The 27,323-nt window shown below is 45.9% G+C and overlaps 2 protein-coding genes across 3 annotated transcripts in view; both read right to left on the reverse strand.

The window, feature by feature from the left end:
• The window catches only part of cmtm4 (CKLF-like MARVEL transmembrane domain containing 4), a 27,553-nt gene extending 25,285 nt beyond the window's left edge, over window positions 1–2,268 (reverse strand). Inside the window, exon 1 of the mRNA XM_062549372.1 lies at window positions 1,259–2,268. Coding sequence (XP_062405356.1) covers window positions 1,259–1,444 — 186 coding nt within the window. The 5' untranslated portion in view covers window positions 1,445–2,268. The remainder of the gene's footprint in view (window positions 1–1,258) is intronic.
• An 850-nt stretch (window positions 2,269–3,118) lies between these two features.
• On the reverse strand, window positions 3,119–25,784 carry dync1li2 (dynein, cytoplasmic 1, light intermediate chain 2). 2 transcript variants are annotated; one of them, XM_062548670.1, is made up of 13 exons: window positions 25,464–25,784; window positions 24,466–24,539; window positions 23,967–24,083; window positions 23,388–23,618; window positions 14,827–14,993; window positions 12,302–12,395; window positions 11,844–11,979; window positions 11,113–11,224; window positions 10,892–10,951; window positions 9,807–9,848; window positions 9,539–9,656; window positions 8,498–8,623; window positions 3,119–7,501 (listed from the first exon to the last, which is right to left on the reverse strand). In XM_062548670.1, exons 1-13 carry the CDS (start codon window positions 25,556–25,558, stop codon window positions 7,392–7,394), a joined length of 1,482 nt encoding a protein of 493 aa, XP_062404654.1. In that variant the 5' UTR covers window positions 25,559–25,784; the 3' UTR covers window positions 3,119–7,391. The 2 variants fall into 2 exon arrangements, with proteins under 2 accessions (XP_062404654.1, XP_062404655.1); XM_062548671.1 differs by having other exon boundaries at window positions 3,119–7,496; window positions 25,464–25,783.
• Between the last annotated feature and the right edge of the window lie 1,539 nt (window positions 25,785–27,323).

Raw genomic sequence — 27,323 nt, forward strand, 5'->3', positions numbered from 1 at the left:
TTGCAATCGCACTGTCGTCCCCATGAAAGTAGCACTGATCCCAGGCCTGTGCGCTTCCTCCTGCCTCCTTCCCACACAAAGCCACCCTGTCTCTCTCCCCTGGGCTGGGAACTGGTCCTACACAAACAGCTGTGTTCCCAGTGACCTCATACCTGCGCCCGTGTGGAACGTCCTGCGTGCTCTAACCTTGCCGAGGTAAGTGCAGACCAACGAAATGAAAAGGCGGCCATGCTTAACCTCAGTATGTGTATGCGTGTGTGTGTGTGTGTGTGGGGGGGGGGGGGGACATGCTCTCCTATGTGATGGAAACTTGGTTGCAAACTTTCTATTGATTTAATATGGACATATGGCTGCAGAACTGCTGCTCTGCAATAAAGGACAAGCCAACTGACCACACATGGGTGGACTGACAACATGCCACTAGAAAGCCAACACGGACAAGGTCATTTCCATAGACAGTGTGCAGAGATACATCTCAGATTCGGCATGCCCATCTCTCTCTAACACACACACACATACTCTCTCTCTCTCTCTCTTACTCTCTCTCTCACACACACACACACACACACACACACACACTCACTCACTCTCTCTCACACACACACACACACACACGGACCAAATCGTGCTATTCAACAGTTGCATTCCAGAGATTGCTACGCCTATCGGCAAGCGACCAAGGGGAAGTATCGTCCTGGTTTCACGCACTGTTTATGTGAAGAAAACTCGGCCATTCCTCCAAAACTCCACTGCTTAGGCTTTTAGGGAGATGGGACATTCAGGGTGGTGCCTGAAATTCCAGAGATGGAAATACATCTCGAAATCTGAATATAGTTTCGTTCATTTTGACTCAAAATTTTATTGCAGGGACAATGCATTTTGGTCACATTTAGACGGGAAACCGAAGTGCCAAACGGAAAAGATCATTATTTGCTTCACATAATTGAGGACTTGGAGACATGTGGCATCATTCCCGCAAGGAAAAACACAGTTCCTGTCCATGATTCCCTTGACAAGTTATCAGAAATTAAACAAAAGCTCCTGACTGACATATATAGGCTACCGCAGTGAGCGTTGTGAGTGACACTTGATTATTAATTTCCATGCCATGCAAAATAATAATATAATACTAATTATAATATATTGTTTTCTTGATTAGATTCGTCCACATACGCTAAAAGTGACGAATAAATATAAGCCTAACTGATTCCCCCCAAGATTTTACAGAGCATTGACTGACCAGGTGCCTGCAACTTACCACTTCGATGATTTTTAAAATGCCGAAGTACGACCTCAGGTACTCTATGTCACACCTGATGCCTCCCAGTACATTTCTGGCGTGTACGGGCTCTGTAGTCGGCTGGTACGGGCTACTTGCACCCGAGATCATGGAAGTATTGGAGGCCTCGCCATCAAAGCCGTCCGTCTCCTCGGTATTCCTCATGTTTCCCTTTTGTTCGTCCTCCGCGATCACGGACTTAAAGAATAACTTTGTATGGATACGAATCTTTCGTCCTCAAAAGGAAAATCTGAACACTAAGTTAGACTTTCCAGTTTCCAATGTCGACACGCTCGCTGTAAGCTACAGGCTACAATAAACCGCTTCTGGAATGTAGGCTACAACAAGCTACTGTAACCACATGGGTCTACGTTACGATTTCTTTGCAGGAGAATGTTATTGTGAATGTTCCATAAATGTCCGATAACGACAAATGGCCTCACATGCGTAGATATTTTGAGGACAGCGCGCAGTGAGGTTCGCCAGGATAGGATGGAATGAATTTGGTTTGTTCTGCACAGTCCTCAGCACCTATTCATTTTAGGGAGTTGGCAAGCAAGCTCCATGGTTCCTCGTTGTGTGCGCCTTTCACGCAAAAGCATAACAATCCGAAACGGGCTGAACGATAGTTAAGCTATTGATTTCGTCAAGCCATGTTAGCTTGTCGTCCAAAAGAGATGTAAAACACAATGTTGTTGTTTCCTAGTCTCCGCCCTCGAAACTGGTCATTCCTCTAGGTGAAAATGCTTCTAAAGTCGAACAATGTTCACCCAGTGAACATAGGCTGTTCAGCGAAGCCACAGCCCATCGTATCCGTGAATCCAACAGATGGTTCTTGCGTGTGTGTTTTCGTTCAGAGAATGGCAAAGCATAGGATAGTTAGGCGCACGAGCTTTCTCTATGTCGGACAATAGTACTGTTGGAGAAGGTTTCAACCACGAATAGCTTCGAGCGTCCGAGAGCTAGACCAATCTCTATGGTGACGTGCTACACAGGTGTGTCCTCGTGATGCTTGGGCAGGTAGGCATCTAGCTTCAAATTTCAGCTATCTAACAACTCATCACAAATTTTACGCACGGGAATGCGCGTGCCTTCACGTATGCCTACATTTGCGTACAAGTAGGTCTATACTTAAGAATAGGTTTTCTGATCCGTCATTTCACAAATGTAGCCTACATTAATTAATAAAATGCACAGATGTCCCTACATAAATTGATTCTGTGAAAGAGCAACTGGCTTGCCGAAAGTAGAACCTTCAAATATGACAAAAGTATGGATTATTTAGTCATTGATGCACAAACAACCTCTAATTTACTGTCGGGTTTGCCTATATAAGTCTGTTTGCCACCTAGTAGTTTACCTAAAGTCTGTTTGCTGCTTAGTTGTTTGCATGCATGGTTGTTGCTAATGCGATGTCCAGTGAACCATGGGCAGATGCTGGCATGAAACTCATACTGCCCTCTACTGGGAAGGGTTATTATAATCAGTAATCCTGTCCATAGTCACCAAAGGCATGTTGATGAGTTATAGCATCAAATCATAGTAAGATTAGTTTGGTTTTTGCTCCAAAGTGGTCAGGTTGCTCAATAAACCCAGATTTCCATCATTAACAAGCTCTGTAGGTAGTCGTCCTTACCATAAACCAGGAATAATTTCCCAACCGAGGACATTACATTTCTAGCAGTGCTCAATTGAGCCTTACACCATAATACCATGACATCTCTTAATGCAAAACTTACTATGGTGACATCCTCTTTCTATAGGCTACAGCAGATACCTCGACCATCCTGAACGATGAGATTAAGACACACAACAATGACACAAACTGACACACTGAGAAACAGTCACCAGGTAATCCATCGCTCTGGATTCTTACTTTATTGAAGCCAATGGACTGAGACACATTTCCTTAATTTTACCAGCACTATAAGCGAATTTCCACATTACTGCATCAGATTAAAGCTATACAGATCAGACTTTTGTTGGCGTGTGCATGATATAACACACACAGACAGAGACACATCCAGTCCTCCTTGTGGTTAAAATGTATGTTTAATCCCATTATATAAAAGGAATGGAAGCAGAAGCTTTTTTAACTCCTATATTTAACATTTCTCTTTGCAGGGGAAAATGCATACCAATAGGATTAAGAGCACAAAGCAGTTATGTTCCAGTCCGGTGGTACTGAAGCAGAACAGAACTGGGTTGATTTGTGGATTTGTGTTATGTGCCATTGAGAAAAGAAAGGATAAACTGCAAACTGATACCTAATGGGCACCGATGTGCTACTATGGTGAGGCCAAACAGGGAGGGTTGTGCGATGACTATTGACTTGTTTTTGTTTTGTCTTTTGCCATTTCATATGTGTACTCCTTGAGAAAGCAGATGTTTCATCAATAGAACTGGGAGTTCACTATACTGGCTGTTGTAACAGGCAACCTAATGGCCTGCATCGCAGTTAACCATCCTTCAAATGTCTGGTTTATATTAACCACGTGAAGTGATTCTTTTGTTGAAATCAAGAATAGTTTGTGTATGTGCTGGAAACTGGCTAACAAACAGAACAGTGTTGAGAGGCGTTTCCACAGGAAAGGACTCGCTGGAAAAAAGACAAAATGCAACTGAAGGACTGACAGGGCCTTGAATTAACTGCAACTGTTGAATTACACTCACAGAGACATGACATTTAAGACTATCCCTCTACCTGTCTCCGCCCCTCCCAGAATGAGACTACTGGCAAGACATCCCTGGAGAGCAGATTTCCATTTAAGACATGTAGACAATCCAAACAGGGATAGTGTTGTGAACACGGAAAACACACAGAAATAATGTTTAAAAAAAATCTATGTTTAAGTGCATTTCAGTTTTATTTCATGAGTAAATTCATCAACAGATTACCAAAGGGCAGACAGGGTGTTTTTTTGTAAGCATTTCACTGGCTTTCACTTTGTAGCTGGAAGGAAGGGTTGATTTTAGCCTCTGGCCCAATGAAGTGCATTGGATCTGACATGAAAGCAGTTACTCCAAATCTTTTGTTACAGTATTTAGCCTGAAAATCAGTGATAAATGCTCATCCTCGGTGCAGGTGGTTGCTAAGCGCTGCATTCTGATTAGGTTACAACAGGAAATGGAAATAAAGGCGGGGGGGGGGGGGGGGGGTGGGGGGGGGCAGAAGTCTGGATGCGTTCTTCACCTGTACTGATTTCTCTTTTTCTTTGTTCTTTCTACCTCATCTACTGATCAGTCAGTTTAAAAAAAAGGAAAAAGAAAAAAAAAGTAGACACTGCACTACTACAGTGTGGTTGTGGTGTTTTTTCCCTTAGAAAGAGCTAAAATGACACAGAGAGTTGAACCCCAAGGCTCCGGAGTTAAATTCCAGACCACCCCAGGAGGCACAAAATCCATTTTGGAATGAGAAGCTCAGCAAGAGACTGGGAGAACGCTACTCTACTCAGACGCTACACAGTCTTAAAAAAAAAAAAAAAAAACAGAAGTGGGAGCTAGGTCTTTGGTTCCAATTTCTCAGCAGATTCCTTTTTTTGTCCATTTGTTTTTGTTGAAAAGATGTGGTTGTCGTTAGTAAGAAGCCACATAGCTGCGTTGTCATGTTAAAGAGTTCAAAGCTTAAACAAAAAAAAAGGCATAAGGGAAAAATAATGTAACCACAGGAGAACGTCTGCATCACCAGAACACAGTGGAAAAAGATTTGAGGTTTTAAACTACCTGTGTTTGCACGAAACACACCCTGATAAGCCAAATAATAGTTGCAGTTCTCTGGTGTATCTGTTCTTTGATATAGTGGCATCTGACTCCATAATACACTGCAAAACATGTGAGCATGAGCATGGCATGGCATGAAACTCCCGATGGCTGTGGCTGCAGACTGCATGGCGTGGGCATGAAGACAGAGGGCAAGGCTGGCGCGAGAGGTGGGGGGGTTAAGGCTCTACCCTGAGTACAGACAGAGAGTATGGAGCAACTACACTGACGGCAAGGGGGATGAGCCACTCTCATTCTCACTCAGACACACACACACAAACACTCTCTCTCTCACTGATTCATACATACACACACACACACACACACACACAGTGAGCGAGAGAAAGAGTGTGCTAGAGAGAGAGAGAGAGAGAGAGAGAGAGAGAGAGAGAGAGAGAGAGAGAGAGAGAGAGAGAAGAGGGAGGCAGAGAAAGATGGAAAACATTACAGCCAAAACTAGTCTTCAAATGGGGACACGCTTCTACATCCTCCTGGTGTAGAGCTGGGAATGTCTTCTTATCAACATGAACTGCAGTACAGTTGAGTTTATATAACATGTATATATATAAAAAGCAACATTTGATTTGAGTAAAAGTACACAAATAACATTTCGTCTTTCATTCATGTGTGAGGACAAAGCCATTTCTTTCTTTTTTTTTTCTTAAAACATCCGCACAAATCAACTTCCTGTGACACCTGGCCTGGCGGCATTGAGATATTACACAAGTAGGCGGGGCCACGTGAGCGTGTTCCTCTAGGGCACGTAGGTTCTCTCTCTACAGCTGGTTCTAACGCTTGTGCAGCTAACGGCCTGGTTAAGCCACGTTCACCTACTTTAAACTAGTCAAACAAAAGAAAACAAAAAAGAAAAAAAAGAAAGGCATGCTCTCTATTGCTCAGCTGAACAATGTCTAGGCCACCAATGGAAGCAAAAAATATTCAAATCAAACAAAGACCACAGACGTAAGTAGTACAAAACAAATGAAACAAAATAAATTAATTGGAAACTGATGTGGACAAAAAAAAAAAAAAAAGGAGAAAACCATTACTGTCTGTACTACAGTGCAATTCTCCGCGAGACAAGCACCCCTACTACGACACAAACAGTACGATGTGCCAGGCACTTTGGGAGTTTTGTTTTTTGTTTGTTTCTTTTGAAGGTAAAGATGCTGTCCTGGCGCCTTCACTCAAAAAAACATGCATACACCTGTAGCCATGGGAAAAGAAAGCTTTGCCATGCTAAACCACTCGACTCCTCCACTTCCGAATTCAGACTTCATTCTGAAGCACTTCATAATTTTGCTAAAATAATTGCATTTGTTTTGTACAAAAATCAAACCAAAAAAAAAAAAAAGCTTGTATAGCAAATATTTGTTTTCTTCTTCTCAATATATTTACAGGATCCTCAGTGGTGTCTGATTGGCCCTCGGACAGGCAGCCTCTCGTTATGCTATTGGCCGGTAGGAGTGTGCCGTGTTAGTGTCATAACGTAAGTGGAGTTAAATGTGCTAGCTGAACACTTTATGATCGAAAATCAAATTGAACCATTTAGGGAGGAAAAACTAAACGAAGGGGAGGAGAAGAAAAAAACAAAAACAAAAAACAAACAAAAGGTTGGATTTTCCATTATAAATACATACAGTATTGATAAATCATCTGATTTCATACACACTACATAACGTTTTGTGTTTTGAGTAAATGGAAACAAGTTGGAGAATGCGTTTGGGAGGAGGAGGACCCCTGAGGCCACAGCAGTTGGTTGGAGGTTAGGATGCACTGCCCAGAAAGCTGCGGATGGATGGTACTGGCTACAGGGGACGCAGCAGACGGCAGGATGAACGAGCGAAACTAGTTCCCCTCACCAAAAGCAAAAAATGAAAAATAAAAAAAATTAACGGGTTGGGGGTTTTTGTTCCCCTTCCCAGGGAGTTGAAGTGTTTCCCTCACTCACTCACTCACTCAGCCTTGCATGCCTCAAAAAAGGGGTTACAAATTATTATGAACGAGAGAGAGAACATTAGGGTCGATGAAACAAGAATGAACTTCGCCAAGCCTTTAGGACTTCTCCCCACTCTCTCTCTCTCTCTCTCTCTTCAATCCAATACATTCCCCGTCCTTTCATTCTAATCAATGCAATTGTTTGATTAGCATTCCCGCTAACTCGGACCAAACCGAGCTCAGCTGCACACTGGACATACGCTTTGGGGAGTTTTGGTCATACGGTCAAAGTTGTTTCTTTTTTGCTTATATATGCATGTCGGTGAGTGTGTTTGTTGTCTGTAATTTTGTTTGTTTGTTTGATTTGTTTGTTTTTCCAGGGTTTTTCGTTTGAAGGACGTTGCTGTTAGTGCGGTCACGCCTCGTTCTCCGTCGTTGGGGTGTTGTTGGCCGTTACCATGGCATCGGGTTTGCGAGTCATACGGTCCAACTCCGCCTGGACGTCAGTCAAAACCGGCTTCTGCCCTTGAGAAAAAGAGAAGACAAAAACAGAAAGTAATCTCCTGTAGCTTCTGTGCGGGGAGAGAGAGGGACACACATAGGGGTTACACACAAACCACCATAATAAGCACAGACTCCGGGCCAGCCAGCTTATGGAGTTTGCAGACGTGCGGTTTTGTCCATGCCTGAAAGATGGACTGGGCAGCAGCACTCATGCAAAAATAGCCGTTAAAAACAGCAGAGGGAACCAAACTCGAGAGCTCCATGCGAATGAATGAGAATGATTCTTTGGGTTTTAATAATGACAGATGAGAGAAGCAGCAAAGGACCAAAGGGCCGTCATGCTCAATGGACAGCTAGCTTTGTGAAACCTACTGCAATCAAACCTACTGTTTTCTTCCCTCTGTTTACAGAAAGAAGGCTTTTACTGCATCAGAAACACGCGTGAACTGTTTTTCGCGCCACATTGCAATCATGATGCAATGTTGCAAACAGCAGTTGTGACAAATAACAGAAACCTGAAAGTGATGATATTATTTCACAAGCCATAAGAAAGGAGGAGGAGGAGGAGGGGGGGTGTATATGTAGCGAGGTGAGTGTGCAGCATGATGATGAGTTTAGTCTGGAGCATTAGGTCATGATGTCAGCCACAGCACGTGACGCATCAGTGGTAGTATGGGGTTGGGGATGCTTCATGCCAGAGCGTCGTTCACCCAAGTCCTCTGGCGCAGGAGGAGGAGGAGGAGGAGGAGGGGCTGGTGGGTAGATGGGCCTCTTCTCCAGCACTCGGCCTCTCCAAGCGCTCCCTCTCTTTTCTCCTTTTCCTGTCTCTTTGTCTTTCTCTTTCTCTCTCAGGGCGAATGAGAGAGCACAACAGCAGGATCCAAAAACAACAACAGACAACCTGTGTGTGTGTGTGTGTGTGGTGTGTGTGTGTGTGTGTGTGTGTGTGTCAGGGAGAGAGTGAAGGTATCAGGGTGTTTTGGAAGTTTGGGGGGAGGGGGGAGGGGGGGGTCGTACCTGTTTTCTTGGCAGAGCCCTGGACGCCTGGGGTCCCCGGTGAGCCAGGGGCTCCAGGGGAGCCAGTCTTCTTGCTCAGCAGGCTGTTGAAGAAGTTGGCCAGCACTCCCTCGTTCGCTGCCGCCCCTGCCAAAGGAAGAGCATTAGTCAGCTCTCTCAGACAGCACATGTATTTGTGTTCCATGAACTCTCTTTGGAATGGGATTCCATTCCAGTTCTAACAATATCAACTGAGAGTTGCATGAAGGAAAAAAAATAAAAATAATAATAACTTTTTGTTTTCTCGGAGCACAGAGTTTCAGGAGAACATCAACAAGCCACACTAAATAATAATCTATTTGTATTTTTTCCTAAAGGTGGCAAGGTACAAAAGGTACACAATAAGTTGTTAGCTTCAATGATTCAGCTCTCAGTGAACCACTGCACAGTCCTGTCAGTAGTGTCAGTATTTGTTTGGAGATATGTACACAGTCAGCTCTAGGGGGCACTGGCTACACACTAGTCTGGTTCCTCCAGCGTCCTGAGAGAGCGGAGAACCAGTATATCAACGGAAAAGGACTAACTGAGTGAATGAGGACTGTGGAAATGAGCACACACACAAAATAAACGGTAAAATCAGAGAAAGGAGGATACAGGCTCAGAGAAAGAGAGAAAGAATGCAAAAGAGAGACAGATGGGACAAGGACAAGAGGGAGAAAAAGAGTAAGCAGCAAAGAAGATAAAGAGAAAGAAAGAAAGAAAACGAAAACACAATAGAGTGTGAGAGAGAGAGAGAGAGAAAAAATCTCCAACAAGGAGCCCACTCAGGTTACAGCAGGCTCCTGTGAGGAAGAGCTGTATTGGCCTGCCTGTGCTCAACACTGTGCGGTGCTATTCCATTACACTCCGCAGAGCACAGGAGCCAAACCTGGAGCTGAGCACAGACTACACTTGAGCCTCCAGGAGACCAGAGAGAGAGAGTGTGAGTGTGTGTGTGTGTGTGTGTGAGAGAGAGAGAGTGTGTCGGAAGGGGGGGTATTCGGTGGGGGCTCTCATGCTCACCCTTCATGTTGGGGTCCGGTTTCTTCACCGTCGTCATGGGCGATACGCTAGCCACGTTAGTGGGGCCTGGGCGACCGGTGGGCCGGGGCGAGCCAGAGGCAGCCCGTGCAGGCGACTCCTGAAAACACACACACACACACACACACACACACACACAGACAGAGAAAAAAACAGGCGTTAACAGCTGGAAGCACATGGGAAGAGAGTTTGCATAGTGCACAGGGATGTGGGTGGGTTGAGTGGGTGTGTCTGCGTGAATCACACTTACTGTTCCTCTTGTGGGTGTGGCAGGCTGTTTGGCTAGCAGGGACTGCAGTGGTTGAGTGAGATAGAAGAGAGATCAATGAGAACAGGTTACAATACAGCAAGAATCAACAATATGCAACCTGTGATTTAGCATCTATACGGCAACGACATCAAAAAGTGCTTTTAGGAAGATTATCGTCCAGGTTGAGGAGCAAATCCCAAATATCTATACCAAACAATATTAACCACAACCAGTTTTCACAGGGAGACAATATGTGAATGCTGAAAATATTGAACTAGTTCTGTAGTTCTGTATCTTATGTGTGTTAATCCTAGGTTGTGTATGTTTTAATAGAACTGCCACTGCCATGCCATTTTGACCTCTCCATTGTAGCAGATTCATCTATCACCACATACTCCTCATTAGCACAGGAGAATCCCACCGGTGAGAACCGTGAAAGCAGGGTTCAGTGCAGGGCTAGGAGAATTTCATTTACGGACGCATAAGGACTGACGAGAAGGCCCTTTTTCCTGTTGTGTGTTGCTGATAATTTAGTTTGTGCTGCGGGTAGGGATCTCATGGCAGGGGCTGTAGCTGGGGCCTGTGAGCTAATGAATTAAATCAGCACTGGTCTGCAGAATCATCTGAATCTCAAACAGCAAACTGTCGGATTCTATTTGTGTTGGGGATTCAAATTACGTTTATTCAAATCAACTCCAAGGAAACATAACGTAGTCCTCACTGAGACCGTAACAGCCTATTTGCTCTCTGCTTTAAAGCCTTTTCAATCCAGCACTTAAGACAAAACTGAACACCAATGGCATCTTCAGGTGAGCGAAGCATCCTGGTTAGCCAGAGAAACTTAACTCCCTATGGATCTCTCCGATCCAATTAAACGGAGCCGAGAGACTTCATCCTTCCCTAATTGGTTAACCAGGATGACTGGGGTGTGTGTGTGTGTGTGTGTGTGTGTGTGTGTGTGTGTGTGTGTGTGTGTATGTACACATTTTCCTAAGAGGAGAAGCTTGCCTAGAGTCATGTTCCTGGATGTACATGAGGGAGGTTGTCATGGTGCTTTAATGGAAAAAAATCACATGATCACAAACCTGCTGTTTCATGAGGAAGACCTGCTCATCCTCAGCACACACTTCTTTATCATGCACCAACTGCACAGAGAGAGAGAGAGAGAGAAAGAGAGAAAGAAAGAAAGAAAGAAAGAGAGAAAGAGAGAAAGAAAGAAAGAAAGAAAGAAAGAAAAAAAAAGCATTTAATGATGCATTCCATGACACCAAGTTGTAAGAGGCCCTTTGTCGTCACGCCTACCCACCTTCCGGACCGGTGGATTCCCGATGACATCCTCAAACGGGTCATCAGGTCTTAAGTTGGAGGCGTTTTCGTGCAAGATGGCGATCTTCTTCTCATTGTCCCATCCGGACGGACTGTGAGGAGAACAGCAGGGTGTCAAAAAAAAGGTAGGAGGTAGGTAAGCTTACCTACCACTCTCGAAGGAAGGCAACTCTACCCTAATCACAGGTATTTAATTACCGCACTTCAATGAAAAACAGGTTTTGACAAATGAACCGGATTAAGCGCGCGGCCCTGCAGCTTAAGAGGGGGAGGAATGCCTTAATAAACGAACACTCCATCGTCCCCTGCCAACTACACCAGGCATCGGAAGAGGGACTCTTGACCTTACTAGGAGTGTTGGATTATAGATGCAGCGAGCAATTCTTCCTGTTCTGATTTGAGCTCAGCAGCCAAACGAATTACATCCTTTGTCCCATGTGGGCCAGACTCCGAAATGCTCTATAAGCAACATTTTGATTGGCTTGGTAATAGTTTGTCACACTTTCTTTGTTCCCCCATTTCATGTCTGTGCAGAAACACCCATGTTTTTGTGATGATGCGTGTATGGGTATCTTCAAATGAACACTGCATCATCCTCTTCCACAACAGCAGACTTATTTAGATTTTAACCTTACAGATTACAGGGGATTCCCAATAAGTGCCTTTGTTTCAGAATGTGCATGTGGAACGTACGAAACAACGAGTCCTTACATGAACACTGCGTCCTTCTCTACCACTAAGGCGGGTGTGGTGAAGTGGAAGTCGTAGAGTTTGTGCACTATGTATTTGTAGAGGAGGTCCAAGTTCTTCTCCTCCTTCACAGAGGTGTAGATCAAGGCAGCTCCGTCTGAGAGGGGGTTCGGGTTAAGGAGCTTATCATCAGATACAGGTAACCTCAATGTAACGTTATGCAAATGTCTCACTTCTATTATTAAGAAATGAGAGAACTGTGACAATCCTGTGAACAACCCAAACATTCCTCAATATTCCTTTTCTAGACATGGGGGAAAAAAACTAATTAAAGCAGGTACACAGTGATGTGACGTGTGGGTCATGTCTGCCATTATACACTGCTTTATGCCCATTTGTCATAGCACTATTATGTTGTCAGTACACCACAGACTGGGCTCAGAATGGTCTGCTCTGACGGTAGACTGAGGGAAGGATACATCGCAAGCAGAATCGTCTCAGTTGGGACTGGATGTAGTCAAAGTGCTCCTCTTTGTAGTCGTGCTCCTTCTCCAACACGCTGACTGCGTCACACTGAGGAGGAGAGAGGAGAGGGAGAGGGAGAGGGCAGAGGGAGAGAGAGAGAGAGAGAGAGAGAGAGAGAGAGAGAGAGAGAGAGAGAGAGAGAGAGAGAGAGAGAGAAGGGAGAGAGCGAGAGTGGGTGTGAGATAAAGCCATGGACATGAGCCATTATTGCTGAGACAAGACAGCTACAGTGTCCCTAAAGGGCATAGAGATGATCAGCGAGGCTCTGGCTGAACATTCTCCCTGTCTGTCGTGTCGACCGCTGCTTTTCTCGCTCGATCCATCTTTGCCTGCCCTAATCGTCATGTGTCGTCTTGGTCATCCTCCGGGGAAGAATTACTAGGAAGGCTGCAGCTAGCACCCTTAGGCTCTTAATATAAACACACAACGCTGGCCTATAATGGCCTTTGGAATGGTGCTTTATAAAACACACACACACACACACATACCCCAAGTCTGGCTCAGGAATGTTGCTCTTTTAACCAAAACACGTGGATTCTGCCTCTCTCTCATACACACACGCACACAAACACACACATACACACACTTTCTCCATGGCGACCTCATTAATGGCGTTTCCATGGACAGCCATCTTGGAGCATGACTCAGGCACTGCCAGGCGCTTCTTCACCGTGGCGATGCCAAGGTGACGGGTGCCAGGCGGCCCCATTAAATATGCACTCCGTCCGCATGAAATATACATACACCCGGCTGGAGCGCCAGGCCTGCCAAAACACGGGTGGCTCCTCACTGGCTGAGCGCACACACACACACACACACACACACACACACACACACACACATCTAAAATAGCCTGGATTTTAGATGTCACACTTACTCTCTATCTGTCTGTCTTTCTCACTCTCTCTCTCCCTCACTCACAGTTGACACTCCCTATGAACACACCCACACACACTCCAGGACTCCTAAATCAAGTCCTCTCCAGGGGCCACCACACACATACACACACACAGAGGCATCCCATAGAGTCTCGCCATGTGGAGAGCAACAGCACATTCACACGTGTTTGTGTTGGTGTGTTGTCAAACAAGCTAAAGCAAACATCAAACTGCTCTTCGGCAGCCAGTGCTAACAGATTCTCCCTTAATCATTTAGGCCAGACAGATTGTTGGGGAAATCGCTCTCCATCTGCCAATGCGGCTCAGCATGTGGGTGTACCATTTAAACACACACACACACACACACACACACACACACACACACACAGCCATAGACAAGACAATTAGCTGGATGGTATTCATATTTAAAGAGTGCAAAATAAACACACATAAACACCATCCAATTAGTTGGATTATAAACAGGGAGATTAGGATGGATCACTGTTTGCAAATGACATGATGGACTGCAGTGAGACGTCGGGGGGTCAGACAACAGTTATACTCTGTGTGTGTGTGTGTGTGTGTGTGTGTGTGTGTGTGTGTGTGTGTGTGTGTGTGTGTGTGTGTGTGTGTGTTGCTAATCCGTTATCATGAGATAAAATAGAGTACATCTGTGTGTGTTCCAGGGAATTACTGTTCAGTGTGTAGAGAATGGAGTGTGTTGTTTATTTGAAAAAGGACAGAAGCAGGTGTGCATCTGGTGAAGATGAGGAGGAAGCATGTTGCAATAGGGCTTGACTGAGTGTGTGTGTGTGTGTGTGTGTGTGTGTCAAAACTATGATTACACACACATACGTAAAACAAAGACATAGAGCTCCTGAGCCTACAGCTATTGTGTAACAGTTAATAGGAGGTAAGTGAGTATGTGCACATGGTGTGTGTGTGTGTGTGTGTGTGTGTGTGTGTGTGTGTGTGTGTGTCTTGTGGGTATTGCTGTGGCCCAGATGAGGAGGCAGCTGAAGTGTGTTGTGAGCAGCATGTGATGAACACAGGGCTGAGTGCTGTCAGGGTGGCCGAAGCTCCTCACCCTCCAGGCTCAGCAGCGCAGCCTCCATAAAGACAGCCTTTCACTGCCGCCTGATTAAGCCCTCCTCAAGGACTCTCAACACACACACACACACACACACACACACACACACACACACACACACACAAATATACAAACAAAGCACGAAACCTGCTTCAGAACACATGCACACACACACACACACACACACACACACACAATCAGTGCTAGTGAACTGTAAACACATTGAACAATGTTACCGTCATTCAGCAGCATGTTCTCACAATGACTCGTGGTTGTAGCCAGGGGCAACGTAGCTAATTCTGTCGATTCATGTTACACACAAACTGTGTATGAATGTGTACAAAGGATTTTTGCACATTACATGAAATGTGTTCAAACCAAACAAACAAAAAACGTTTTCCCAGTCCCAAATGAATTTGGTGCCACCCTGATCCATATTTCATCCCTGGTAGTCCTATATTTACTCGATGTACATTCCCTTTAGAGGAAGGGAGACGTGTGTTCTGCTCACCTTTGTGCAAACTATTAGCACTGGAATGCCCAGGTTGTGTGTGAGGACGTTGTCTCCGAGAGGGAGCAGCACTCCCTCGTCTTCTCCCCCAGCCGCAGGCGCTCGTCTCTGGGGAGATGCCGGCGTGCTGTCCTCGGGCTCCGCGTACTCCTGGAAGGCCTTCACCACTGCGGAGGAGACAAGACATGTAGAGTTAGTGAAAACGTTCAACGAAAGAAAAAAACGTCCTCTGGACAGTGGGATAGAGCACATCAGGCATGCGGGGGGGGGGGGGGGCAGGAAATGCAGCTGGACAGGCAGAAAGACTCAAACAGACGACGTTGAGAGAAATAGAAAATATATAGACCTGAATGTGAGAAGAGGAGAGTAAGGTAGGAAATCGGTGGTGGAGTGTACTTAAGGGAACGAGAGTGAGATAAATAACCGTACAAGAAAAGAGAGAGACAAAAAAAACCAACAACTTTATACCCAAGCGTCGGGACGACTCCGAACGCTTTTAGGCTCAAATGTCATGAGCAACCGGAGGCCAAATAGAGCTAACGACCAGAAGCCAACATGCCAGTTCCAGCACGGCAGTCTTGCCGTTTCCCACAGACACTGAACTTAACCTCAGCTCTGTGAAGTTGAGAAACACTGCAGCACGTAACACTAGGTGTCTAGGCCCAAGGCAACTTGCTATCAGAGATCACACACATGGAGGGGGGGGTAAATGCCTCACATTATATTTGCACATGACAGAGAGAGCTTTGCTGTGTCTTTCAGCACCTAGTAAAACTACACACACAGCGTTTTTTAGGGACCAGATCCCTGCTTTTCCACACCTAAGCTATACAGAGTAATGTTCACACTCAGCACTGATCCAGCCGTGGGACTTGAAGGGCCCCCCCGTTTGGACGTGGTCATGCTGGAACATTCCAGGGCTGTTGCATAAGCTGCATGTCCTGTGTTTGCGTTGAAGCTGCGCAAAGAGAAGCAGCGTGCTGATGGGGGGGGGGGGGGGGGGGGGGGGGGGGGGGGTCTACGCCACTCTACAGCAGCTGAGCTGAGGGGGCAGGGAGCAGGGAGAGAGAGAGAGAGAGAGAGAGAGATTACTGACTGAGGAGCTGGCTTTCAGTCACAGACTCTTTTCAGGTCAGTCTCTCTGACCCACAATGCCTCAAGTTCTCCATCTCTCTCTCCCTCTCTCTGCCTCTCTCTCTCTCTGCCTGTCTCTCTCTCTCTGCCTGTCTCTCTCTCTCTCCCTCTCTCTGCCTGACTCTCCCTCTCTCTGCCTGTCTCTCCCTCTCTCTGCCTGTCTCTCTCTCTCTCTCTCTCTCTCTCTCTCTGATCTTCCCTCTCTCTCCTCCCTCCTCCATTCCACCTCCATCTCTCTTCCCCTCTCACTTTAAAGTGAAGTCAGACTGCAGTGGAGCATCTCTGATGTGAGTGAGGCCGACAGCAGTTCTGTCCCGCCTCTGCCACTACCACTCGCCTCGTCCAAACCCCCCACAGCCCCCGCTGGAGCAGTTAACTCAGAGAGCGCCTCCCGGGCGTCGACACTGCCCTGTCCTCATATAGGACTACTGGAAACAATGAGCTTCCTCTGGACCACTCCTCCCCCACTACACAGCATATACAGGATACATTTGTTGAAGAAAAGGGTCACTGTCGATGTCTACTGACCCTAGAAAACACTCTCGATGCAGCAACTGACCAATAGGAAGTATTGTGATGCTTTAGAAGAAGGTTTATGCCCATCAGGGCTCCAGATGGAGACTAAAATGCACCTTTTTTTCTGTAAATATTTTTGTGTGAGGTTCAACATTAGCGTCTGCTTGTCTAGCCGCCAACTAGTCAAAATTCTGATGACATGCCTGATCAAAAAGGACATGTGGGATACTTACGGTCTGATGTTGTGACATGAAATACTTGACCAGTAACTACATAGGCTAAGCTGTGCAGCCTGTAGGTCAATACCACAGCCATCCATCCTAAATCCTGAACGTAGTAACTAGGCTTAGGCTACCATTTCCCATGCAGCAAGGGTTAATAAAGATTTGCTACCTCATCCTCTCACTACTTGGTCCATATTACCTAATTAATCACAATAAAAGTAAACCCATCACCAGTGAAGAGGGTAATTCAGTACAAAGTGCTAGCACACAAAGGGAGGTGTAAACCATAGTAAACATAGAAATAATGTGACTTATTTGTGACCTGCTTATTGGTCAGCTGGCACTATACTCCTTCACGAGTGAGCTGCTTTTTGCCTCTCTTTTGGGCGTGCCAAGTTTAAATCGGTCTCAAAACTAAGCCAAGTGTCCTCCTTTCTGCAGCGGGCTCTGCTCAATCAGACTGCCCACTTCAGACCATTAAAGGGATAGTCCGCCATTTTTGGAAATACGCTCATTTTCCACCTTCCCTCAAGCAAAACAATCGATATTTACCATGTTCCCGTTCATCCAGCCATTCTGTGAGTCTGGCGATACAACTTTTAGCTTCAGCCTAGCATAGATCATTGAATCGGATTAGACCATTAGCTTCTCGCCTGCTAGCTTCATGTTTAAAAGTGACTAAGATTTCTGGTAATTTTCCCATTTAAAATGTGTCTCCTCTCAAGTTAGAAAGTGCAATAAGACCAACTGAAAATGAAACCTGGCGTTTTTCTAGGCTGATTTGACATGGAACTACACTCTCATCTGGCGTAATAATCAAGGTAACTTGCAAACGTACCATAGGCGCAGTAATACCGTACGCAGCACCTGAAAATAGTCCCCATAGACAACAAGCAGTAGTAGTGCCAGTAGTCTGCAAGTTGCCTTGATTATTACGCCAGATGAGAGTGTAGTTCCATGTCAAATCAGCCTAGAAAAACGGCAGGTTTCATTTTCAGTTGGTCTTACTGCACTTTTTAACTTGAGAGGAGACACGTTTTAAATGGGAAAATTACCAGAAATCTTAGTCACTTTTAAACATGAAGCTAGCAGGCGAGAAGCTAATGGTCTAATCCGATTCAATGATCTATGCTAGGCTGAAGCTAAAAGTTGTATCGCCGGACTCACAGAATGGCTGGATGAACGGGAACAAGGTAAATATCGATTGTTTTGCTCGAGGGGAGGTGGAAAATGAGCGTATTTCCAAAAATGGCGGAATATCCCTTTAAGTCGCAGATCTTCTGCATCAAACTCTCCATGTAAGAACCCAAAGCCCCCAATCTTCCCCATGTCGACGCTTAAACGAAAATCCCTCAGCAGGGTTTCAGACTGCACTTTTCTACTTACAAGCACATCTGTTACAGGAGGCTAGCAATCGTTAGCAGTGCCAACCCACTCATTACACACTGGGAGAGGGAGTGCCTGCTGCTGCTGTTTCCCCAGACAGGGACAAAGCACAGATCTCAGATCAGTATTCGAGTCATCTAGGACATTGCGTATAATGGCAGAGATAGTGATGTAAGGCTGACGGATCTGTGCTCAGATCGGTGTTTCCTGGCCACGTCAGCCGAGAGCCTGTGCTCCTAGAAAAGCACAGAGGAGGCGGGAAGGAGGAAGTGCTTCCTCAGGAACCCGAGGAATGCAGTTTATGGATCACACACACACACACACACACACACACAGAGAGAGCTTCTCTCTCTGTCTCACACCCACAGAGACACACAAACAAAGACATATGGTGCACCAAAGTACCAAAAGACAAGGCCTGCAAGGCTTGTGTGAATTGGAAGACTACTTAAAATGTAAACTGGCTAAAATTACCTACCTCTAATCAAACCGGATTTAAATAAGTAAATCCAAACACACATAAACATCAGTAGTGTTTCTTACACACATTTAGCCACTACCCTCAGCAGTGGGAACAAACAGGGGAGATTATTTTAACAACATCTTCAAAACGCATATGCTCTTGATCAGGCTTAAATCACATGATGCCAAAGCAAAAGCTCAGCTAGTCTTTTCCCAAAGGGTGTTTACAGACTAAGTCACCACTGTGACTCTGCCCCTGCTCTCGGAACTCGCTAGCCACACACACACACACACAACCCCACTTCAACACACACAAACACGCGCACACACACACACACACCCACCATTATTGGAAACTATGCTGTGCTGTTTAGCTGTTGCTGGGAGCCAGGAGCAAGTGTCCTGTGAGCTGAAGGATGCTTTGTTGGGTGATAGCTGAAGGGAAAGACCCCATCAGTCTGCGGCCGTAAAGATACTGATCCCCCTTTTACTGCTGATGGCTGCTGTTTGGTCATCACATGACTCCTGTCCTGTCCCTACAGCTCAGGTTCGCCTCTCTCCTCCCAGAGATGCCTACTAGCCCAGCAAACACACACTACACACACACTTATGCACATACACATAGGTAGCATGCATACACAAGCACACAAACTTAGTCAAAAACGCACACATAAACATACATACATATTAAACACAAACAAACACACAAACAAAAAAAAACAAACAAGTTCTCATTGCCTCCTTATCTCCACTGCTTCACGCAAGCCAGGCTCCTTAACGCGGAGTCTGACTCCGACGTGCATAGTGTACATTTCTGACATAACTCAGCCTAATCTCTGCATTGCTTTCACACCACTCGTAACCGGACGGAGGCTAGTCCACCCTAGCAGACCCACAGGCCCGAGTCTGGCCAGAGGTCCCTGGAACCAGCCACAACCGTACGACGACTCCAGTCTCCAGCAGGGCCCAGAGACTGCAGGCCACAGGGCAGACTAATTGGAGACAGTGACACGGGAGCTAATCGCTGGCCATTGTTCGACTTTGCACCAAGTGCGACGCTGTGTAAACAAGGGCGGGTCCAGGGCTCGCGCAGTGGCACAGGGCCGCGTATGCTGTTGTTTTAAGCGCGTATAGCACGTAGGCCGCGTGAAAGCCGCATGCTTACACAGTGCCCGTGTGAAACCAACACGCTTCCGCGGCACGCTATACGCGTTCGCCCTCGCAGACCCCCGTCGGGTCACATCCACACGGACGTTTCAGGAGACCTGCCTAGGCAATGCGACCTGACGTTAACACAATGCATGATTAGGCCAAAGCTTTGGGAGGCTGCCGCCATCGGCTGTGAACAGTGCCATTCTGACCTTTCTGCCCAAATAGCGAGAGTCACTCATGTGAGTCAGCTGGCAGACACACTGGCTTTGGTTGAGTATTCACCGAGAGCGCTCTGAGGCAGCCTCTCTGTCTCCGTCTTTCTCCCTCTCTCTGCCTCTATCTGTCTGTCTGTCAGTCAGTCTCTTTCTATCTATCATTGTGTCTGTTTGTCTGGTCTTGTCTCCTCCTCCTCCACCTCCTCCTCTCCTTGCTCCTCCTATGGTGCTCAGTGTTCTGCCTGCTCTGATCCGGCAGCGGGAGGAAGCACATGATGCAACGCCCTGTAAGAACTGCTGGACACATGCCTACTCCTCCCTCCCTCCCTCTCTCCTTCTCTCTGCTCCTCTCCCACTCTCACACCCTCCCTCACTTGTTCCCCGTCTGTGTTTCCATGTGCTTTTATGACGTGCTAATTCTCATGCCCTCCTCCCGTCTTCTGTACACCCCGCCACCACACCCCCACCCCCACTTACCAATCTCTCCTTCTGCACTTTCACTTTTACATGAGGAGAATTATTAATCTTGTCTCTACCTCTTTGCCCTCTACCCCCCCTCTTGCTCCTCCCTCCCTCTCTATCTTTATCCCCCCCCCCCTCTCTCTCTCTCTCACTCTCTCAGAGATGACATCACCTCGGCGACTGGTGCCAGATCAGCAGCGAAAGGCTGTCTGTCTGGCCGGCGCTCCGAGGACAGTCTGTGTGGCGCTCCGAGCTGCTGGCTGACCCGCTTTCATAGCTGCCTGCCCGACACTCACCGCCAGCGTCCCGCCGGGGCTCTTCACACCGTCTTTGTCTCATCGAAGCGCTGCTGCTGCTCACAACAGTCTCACACCACAGCTTGTTGCATTCTTTGTGTTGCCGTCTGACATGCTGAAGCAGACACACACCTAGTCTGTCTCTCTAAGCTTGTTTTGTCTGGGAACAGCTTATCAACAATAACAACAACACCATCCTAACAGGCAGGCTACACCAAGTGTGCATGCTGCAGCCATTAGCTTCCACTATAAACCATGGAACTGGCTACAGCCGATATGGTAGTGGAGCGTACAAAAACATTAGACCAGTCTGCTGAAACTATTTTCATGCTGCGCGAATGGAACGCTTCAGTTGCATGTTTGATGTAGCCTGTCTGTAATTTCTTTCACTGAAGCTGGCTTCAGGAACACAACTAAACTCTACCGTTAAACTCCCCTGCCAATAGGCCATATGCACGGAACACCAGCTCATTTATTTCCGGGGGAGCCATGTGTGCTGTAGCCGCCACTATCGGTAATGTAATTACTATCTACACCGACCCGGTTGGGTGTTGCACCTAGTGAATCAACATGTTACGACGTAGAAGCATTTATACGCGTGTCCATTTTTAAACAAAAATATTATTATCATTGGGCAAACTAAATATTCAGTGTCACGTAAGGAGCAGCAGATTAAAGCAGAAGATGCCGTTACAATACAACACTCGACCGGAAATAAAGCGCTGGCTGAAGAGCCTTCCGTGCATACGGGCCATTGTGTGCAGCTCTGATCAACATGACATAGTTTAACAACCAGATTTTTTCCACAATCTTCACATGCCCCACACACCAACACGCCTCACTCCTCTGTGTGAGTCCACTACTTCTACTATTCACTCAGACATTGTTTACTTTTCCCTTTTCTACCAAAAGTACCGACAATTCAGCCAGCTGCCAATCACACATGTGTAGCTATGTGCCTCACAGGGGGAAATCAATATACAAATGAGCATGACGCAGCAGGGGGGGAGAAATCTCCTGCTAGAGAGTATCAGCACAACAAGTTACATGGGGATTTCCGGCTGATAACATCTGACACCTGAAGTGTGTCCAATTAGATGCACAGGACACCCACTAAAAACACTGGCACCAGCAGAGCTAGAGAGGGCAGCCAGCTTTGCCAGAGGGTGGAGCTGCCCACACTCACCACCTACGTCAGTCGGGCAAAAGAATTCAGATGTACCCCGAGAGATATTGGGCCCCAGTGCAAAATCCAACCACTGACATACCAGCTGGGTATCAAGTGATCAGCGTGTGTGTGTGTGTGTGTGTGTGTGTGTGTGTGTGTGTGTGTTTTCTACAAGCTCTACATGGTGGTAGTGTAAGCAGGCTGAGCTTAACATTTTAGCCCAAGTGTGAGTGAGTCAATAAACACCATGACCACTTCACTACTTCCTCTTCCTCCATTTCAGTGGTCAGTGTCTAACGACAGACTGAAGCGGTCTGTCCTTTCTATGCACTAAACAACGCAGAAAGATGCAGAGAGACCTGCAACCTCAGGTCTGATGGCTAGTGAGTAGCCATCAGCCATCAAACTTTCTCTCTCTTGACTTGAACATTGAGGCATTAAGGTCCATAATAAATACACACTTCCATCACGAACAAGGACAAAATGCTGCACCCATATGTTGACATCTAATCTATTTCATTACCTCCTTAATTACATGTTATGACATACAAGTCATTATCCCAAGTTGTTACACCAACACCACTACAGAGATAGCAACTGCTACTAAATGTCATGGGGCCAGACGTGCATTTAATTTGCACAAACACGGAGCAGCTTCACATTTCAATCACCTTTCAGCGGGATAACCGCCAAATCTGGCATCTTACGTCAGCCAATGGCTACCGGAGTCAAACTCGAGCTAACAGAGTTTTCCAGCACCTCGTCAGGGAGAAGATTTGCCGACGACGCCAGACAGAGAGCTTCTTTCAGAGAGGCAGCCATGCCTGAGAGCCCTATCCACACTGTACCTCTGGCAGAAATCAAAAGGCATGCAAATGGAGCACACAAAGGAGTGCTTCATGCACAAAGCCCTGTGTGCGTAAGAGTAGACCAGAGCATCAGTCGCATCCAGGACTGTACAGAAGAAAACAAGCAACCCAGCATCCTCAGCAGCCTCATCAAGCTGGGCCCTGCTGGCCTGTATTCTCGATCAAAGACATTACTGGTAATCAGATCTGCCGAGATATTAGGCCCAGCCTGCACCAAGGCAAGGACGACGAGGCCTACCCACAATTTCCACTTTGCTGCTTTATCTAGCATCTTTCACAAAATGTGCAAAAATAGTCCACAGAATGTTGCACTACCCAAAGGGGGAAAGACAGGTCATCATATGATGCAGCTGCCTGCATCACAAACAAAAACTTGAATAAACCATCATTTACAACAGCACCACATCATGCAAGTACACACACACAGACACACACAGACACACACAGACACACACAGACACACACAGACACACACAGACACACACACACACACACACACACACACACACACACACACACACACACACACACACACACACACACACACACCTCACTAGGAATAGCTTGCACTATGCAGGCTATTTGTAAACTCTGAACTCAGCTGACAGACAATTTCATTCCGACAAGAGACTAAACGAAAACACCTACAAAAAAAAACACAAGACGAAAACACTTACTACTCTGTTCCATCTCCCTCATCTCCTCTGGTGGGATCTTGAGTTTGTCCAGGTGGTCTCTCAGCACACTGGCCCACTTCTGCAGGGACTCCATGATGGTCCAAGGCCGGCTCATGTCTGCCACCAGCACCGCCAGGCTGTCCTTCAGCGACTCCTGCGTGACTGCGAACTTCAGCAAACCTTTGTGGTACAGGTCCCCGTCCAGGATCCAAACATTGCAGCGTGTGAGATCTGCAGAAGTGGGGAATTTCAGAGGGGAGAGGGGTACAAGGCAGATTGGGAGGGAGGGGAGGGGGGGTTATGGCAACACCAACTAGCAACATACTACCACGAAACACACAAGACAAACAAAGTCAGTCCCCGACTTTTTTTTTTTTTAAAGCTGGCTCAATCAATAACCAAAAACTACCTTACCTTGACTTACTTCCATACATCTACACATAGACAGGTCTACAAAAACAAACCTCTGAGGATCATTCTTTTTTTTGCCACCTGACCTCATCCAAATCTCTGGTATTCTGTGCTATTCTGACCAGGAATCTGAGCAGCTATTCCTGGTATTCCCTTCCAGTGACTCACCGTCTCTGTCCTCATCGTGGACGTTCAGGTAGAGATACTCCAGGCCACGGCCTTTTTTGTTGTGCTCTGCTCCCTGCAGCTTCGCCATGAGTGTCGTCTTTCCTGACCCATCCTCTCCTGTGGAGCATCAGCACAAAAGAGGTCCAACTCATCAAACAAAGAAGGCACAACTCAACGGACACAATAACCTTGCCTGAGATATAAATGATATGAGCACTATGAGGGCTGACAGGAGATGCAAATTACCCTAGAACAATTGATAAAAAAAAACAAGTTGCTTCGGTGCACCCACCCCAAATCACACGTCTACATCCAACACAAGATATGCATTGCAATAACTCACATGAAAGCAATGTAAAGCATAACATCATCCATGATACCAGTGTTCCCCTTCTCTTCACGATAGTAAATAATGTGCAGATGTACAGTAGGTCTACCAATCATCATGTTTCATAAATCCAAAGAGGCGTATGAACGTATGTAAAATCAATCTACTTACCGAACACCAATATGTTCTTTCCCGATGGCAGTTTAGAGCTTGACCGTGTAGAAACTTCACTCAGAATCGAAGTCCTTTACGAAAAACATAAATACATCACTTAGTGGCAATTCTGCATCATGATCGCTTAGCATTAAACCAAACAGAACAACACATGTAACGCCAGAAGTAGCTGTACTACTATAAGAACATGAAATTTCACACACTGCATTGACAATACATACCAGCTGTATGCTATAATTATGGCAAATGTATTTTAAACGAACGTTATCCGTCACAACAAATGAGGTCATCTAGTATTTCCAAAGACTGCCAGAGAACGCCCGTACAAGTTAAGAGCTTGTCAGTTACCACTTTAAAGCTAGCTAGACAGATAGCACTAATGAGCAAAGTAGAAGTCGGGCTTTGCAAACTAGCAGCATCTATACCAAAATAGTAACAATGGTTTTCACAGTATCGTAATCTTTTAAAGAAAGGTTAACATAGACTCTATCAAAGTTACATTCATGACAATTCTATTAGCTTCATTAAAGCTAACGTTGACGTTACATTGTTGACTGAGTAAGCTAACGCACTAGCTGCCTGAGCAAAATAGTGTATGCTAACACTGGTCAGTTTTGCTCGCCACTTTTGACAGGAACAAGAGCTTGCTAGCTATGTAACGTCAGCCCTAAATTCCTAGCGCTGGCTTACATGTCAACAATTCAGAAACATGACCACAAAATTCGTTGCAGGCTCTACTTCAAGTATGAGTGTACAAACCAACCATGAATATCTAGCCTGATTGGTGACGAACCGGTTAGAATGTCTTTGCTATGCAAGGCTGGTGATCTGCTACCGTTAGCTGGCTAGTGTACTGTTTTGAAGCCATAACGTTAGCCTGGCCGGTGTTTCCCTGAGTAGCAACCGGCAGTGACAAAGCAGATATCAATCGTTAGCTGTTCATCTTTCATCACAAAGAGACCGTTAATCTCAACCAGACATGTAAAAAAACTAACCAAAGGTTCTGTCCCTCTTCATCCTCGGTGTTATTTTCCATGGTGTCGCCAGCCCCAGCTGCGCCCAGGAGCTTCTTCTCCAAAACGGGAGCCATCTTGTTTCTACAGCGACAAAGGGAGGCACCAAGAGGCACAGCCTGGGCGCCTCAGGACCTAGATGTAACTTAAACTTTTGCTAAGCTGAGTTCTTCCACAAATTTCTATATAAGACTATTTGTAAAAAATAGAAACGGCTAAATAACCCCGTTTGACACGTTGGTGTACAGCAGATCACCGCAACCCTACGGTCAGTTTATCACAGTTGTAATTCTGATACGGCAGGTCAGCAGACAGCTCTATACGCGTTGGCTAAAATGATGTCATTCTCGAAAACGACCAACAGAGCGCGCGTTGCAACCGGTTACGCCCTGGTGTGAAGAGTCATATGGCCTACCGGCAAGAGAAATAGGTTTATATCCAGAAACGAAATTTTAACGGGTTTTTTTGTTCATGTCAGTAGACTAGTAGCCAAGGAGCACAAAGACTGATGGGCATGTTTGCCACCTACTCCAACGTTACCCTAAACATCAGTTTGGACTAGCCGACCTATGTAGGCTGGGGTGATGTGCGACAGGGGTTGCATGGTAGTCGTCTGCCATTATGCACTTCACACCATAGACAAGAATCAACCAGATATAGGCTTATCTCTTTTCACGATGGCAATTGTGAATGTGTAGCTATCTTTATTTGTGACCAGCACACTAGGCCTAGGTCTAGCCTACTAAATGAAATTGGTGCAAGCCCTATCACACTCTCAGTCTCAGATGTCTTAAGGCCAAAGCACTAGTCTGGCTATTAGCTCAATCGTTTAAGATTGAACATTAGTTAGGGTAGTCTGCCCTTTAGGCTATTTCTACTGCACAAGAGGCGTGATTAATGGGCATAGTTCAAATGACTGTACGCATATAGTCCTTCAACCAATCAGACCAACAATCCGAGTGCGCCTTTTGGATAAGCTAGTTTGTGATTGGACCCAGCAAAAGTGGACAGGAAGCAGGAGAGACAGATGTGCAGGTTTCCAGCCTGAGCTGCAGGGCGAAATCCAAATCGCCAGCCTACCAAAGCACATAAAAGAAAACAAGAAATCACAGTCACCAGTTAGTACCAGAGGCGGCCATCCTGGGTTCAGAGAGTAGGCCTACAAGTCCTGCCAAGTATTTGATCCAACCATTTAGTAAACCAGCTCATCCTAATTAGCTGCCAGGTGGATCAGATCAGATAATTAGTGATATCACCTGTGTTAAGTGCACAGAAAGAATATGGCAGGACTTTTCCTCTGTCCACCTCTGTAGGCTAATTGCACATTACATGCTTGAAAAATCTTTCGATTATACATTCTCTAATTGATCAAAGAGGATATGTGTATAAGGTTGTAGCAGAAATATTGAACATGAAAGAATGTTGTGCATTGCAGCAATTGCCATATGCCTATGTATCAAGTCTTCAGAGGACATTGAAATACACCGCCTCAGCTCTCAAAACCTCACAGGTGCTCTTATATGATCCCTCTATTGTCATAATCATAAGATTGATACATAGAAGACAGCAGGTTTTAATCGGCAGAAAACACAAATGTAGTTAACATAAAAGTACAGAGGGAGACTACCCTCAGTAGGTCTAGGCCTACTCTGTGGATCAGATTTTACTGCCAACTTGCAATGTAAAGAGCTGCCACCTGCTGTCCAAAAACAGTCATAGCATGTCATAACAGTCATAAATATGACCGCATTGTAAATTTCACGATGGCTCTAGCCTCTAGTTATCCAATAACGGTCAAGTTATTGATTTACATGCTTTCAATTAGAAATGACATTTGATAGT

Source organism: Sardina pilchardus, chromosome 11, assembly GCF_963854185.1.
Source record: "Sardina pilchardus chromosome 11, fSarPil1.1, whole genome shotgun sequence".
Classification (NCBI taxonomy): domain Eukaryota; kingdom Metazoa; phylum Chordata; class Actinopteri; order Clupeiformes; family Clupeidae; genus Sardina; species Sardina pilchardus.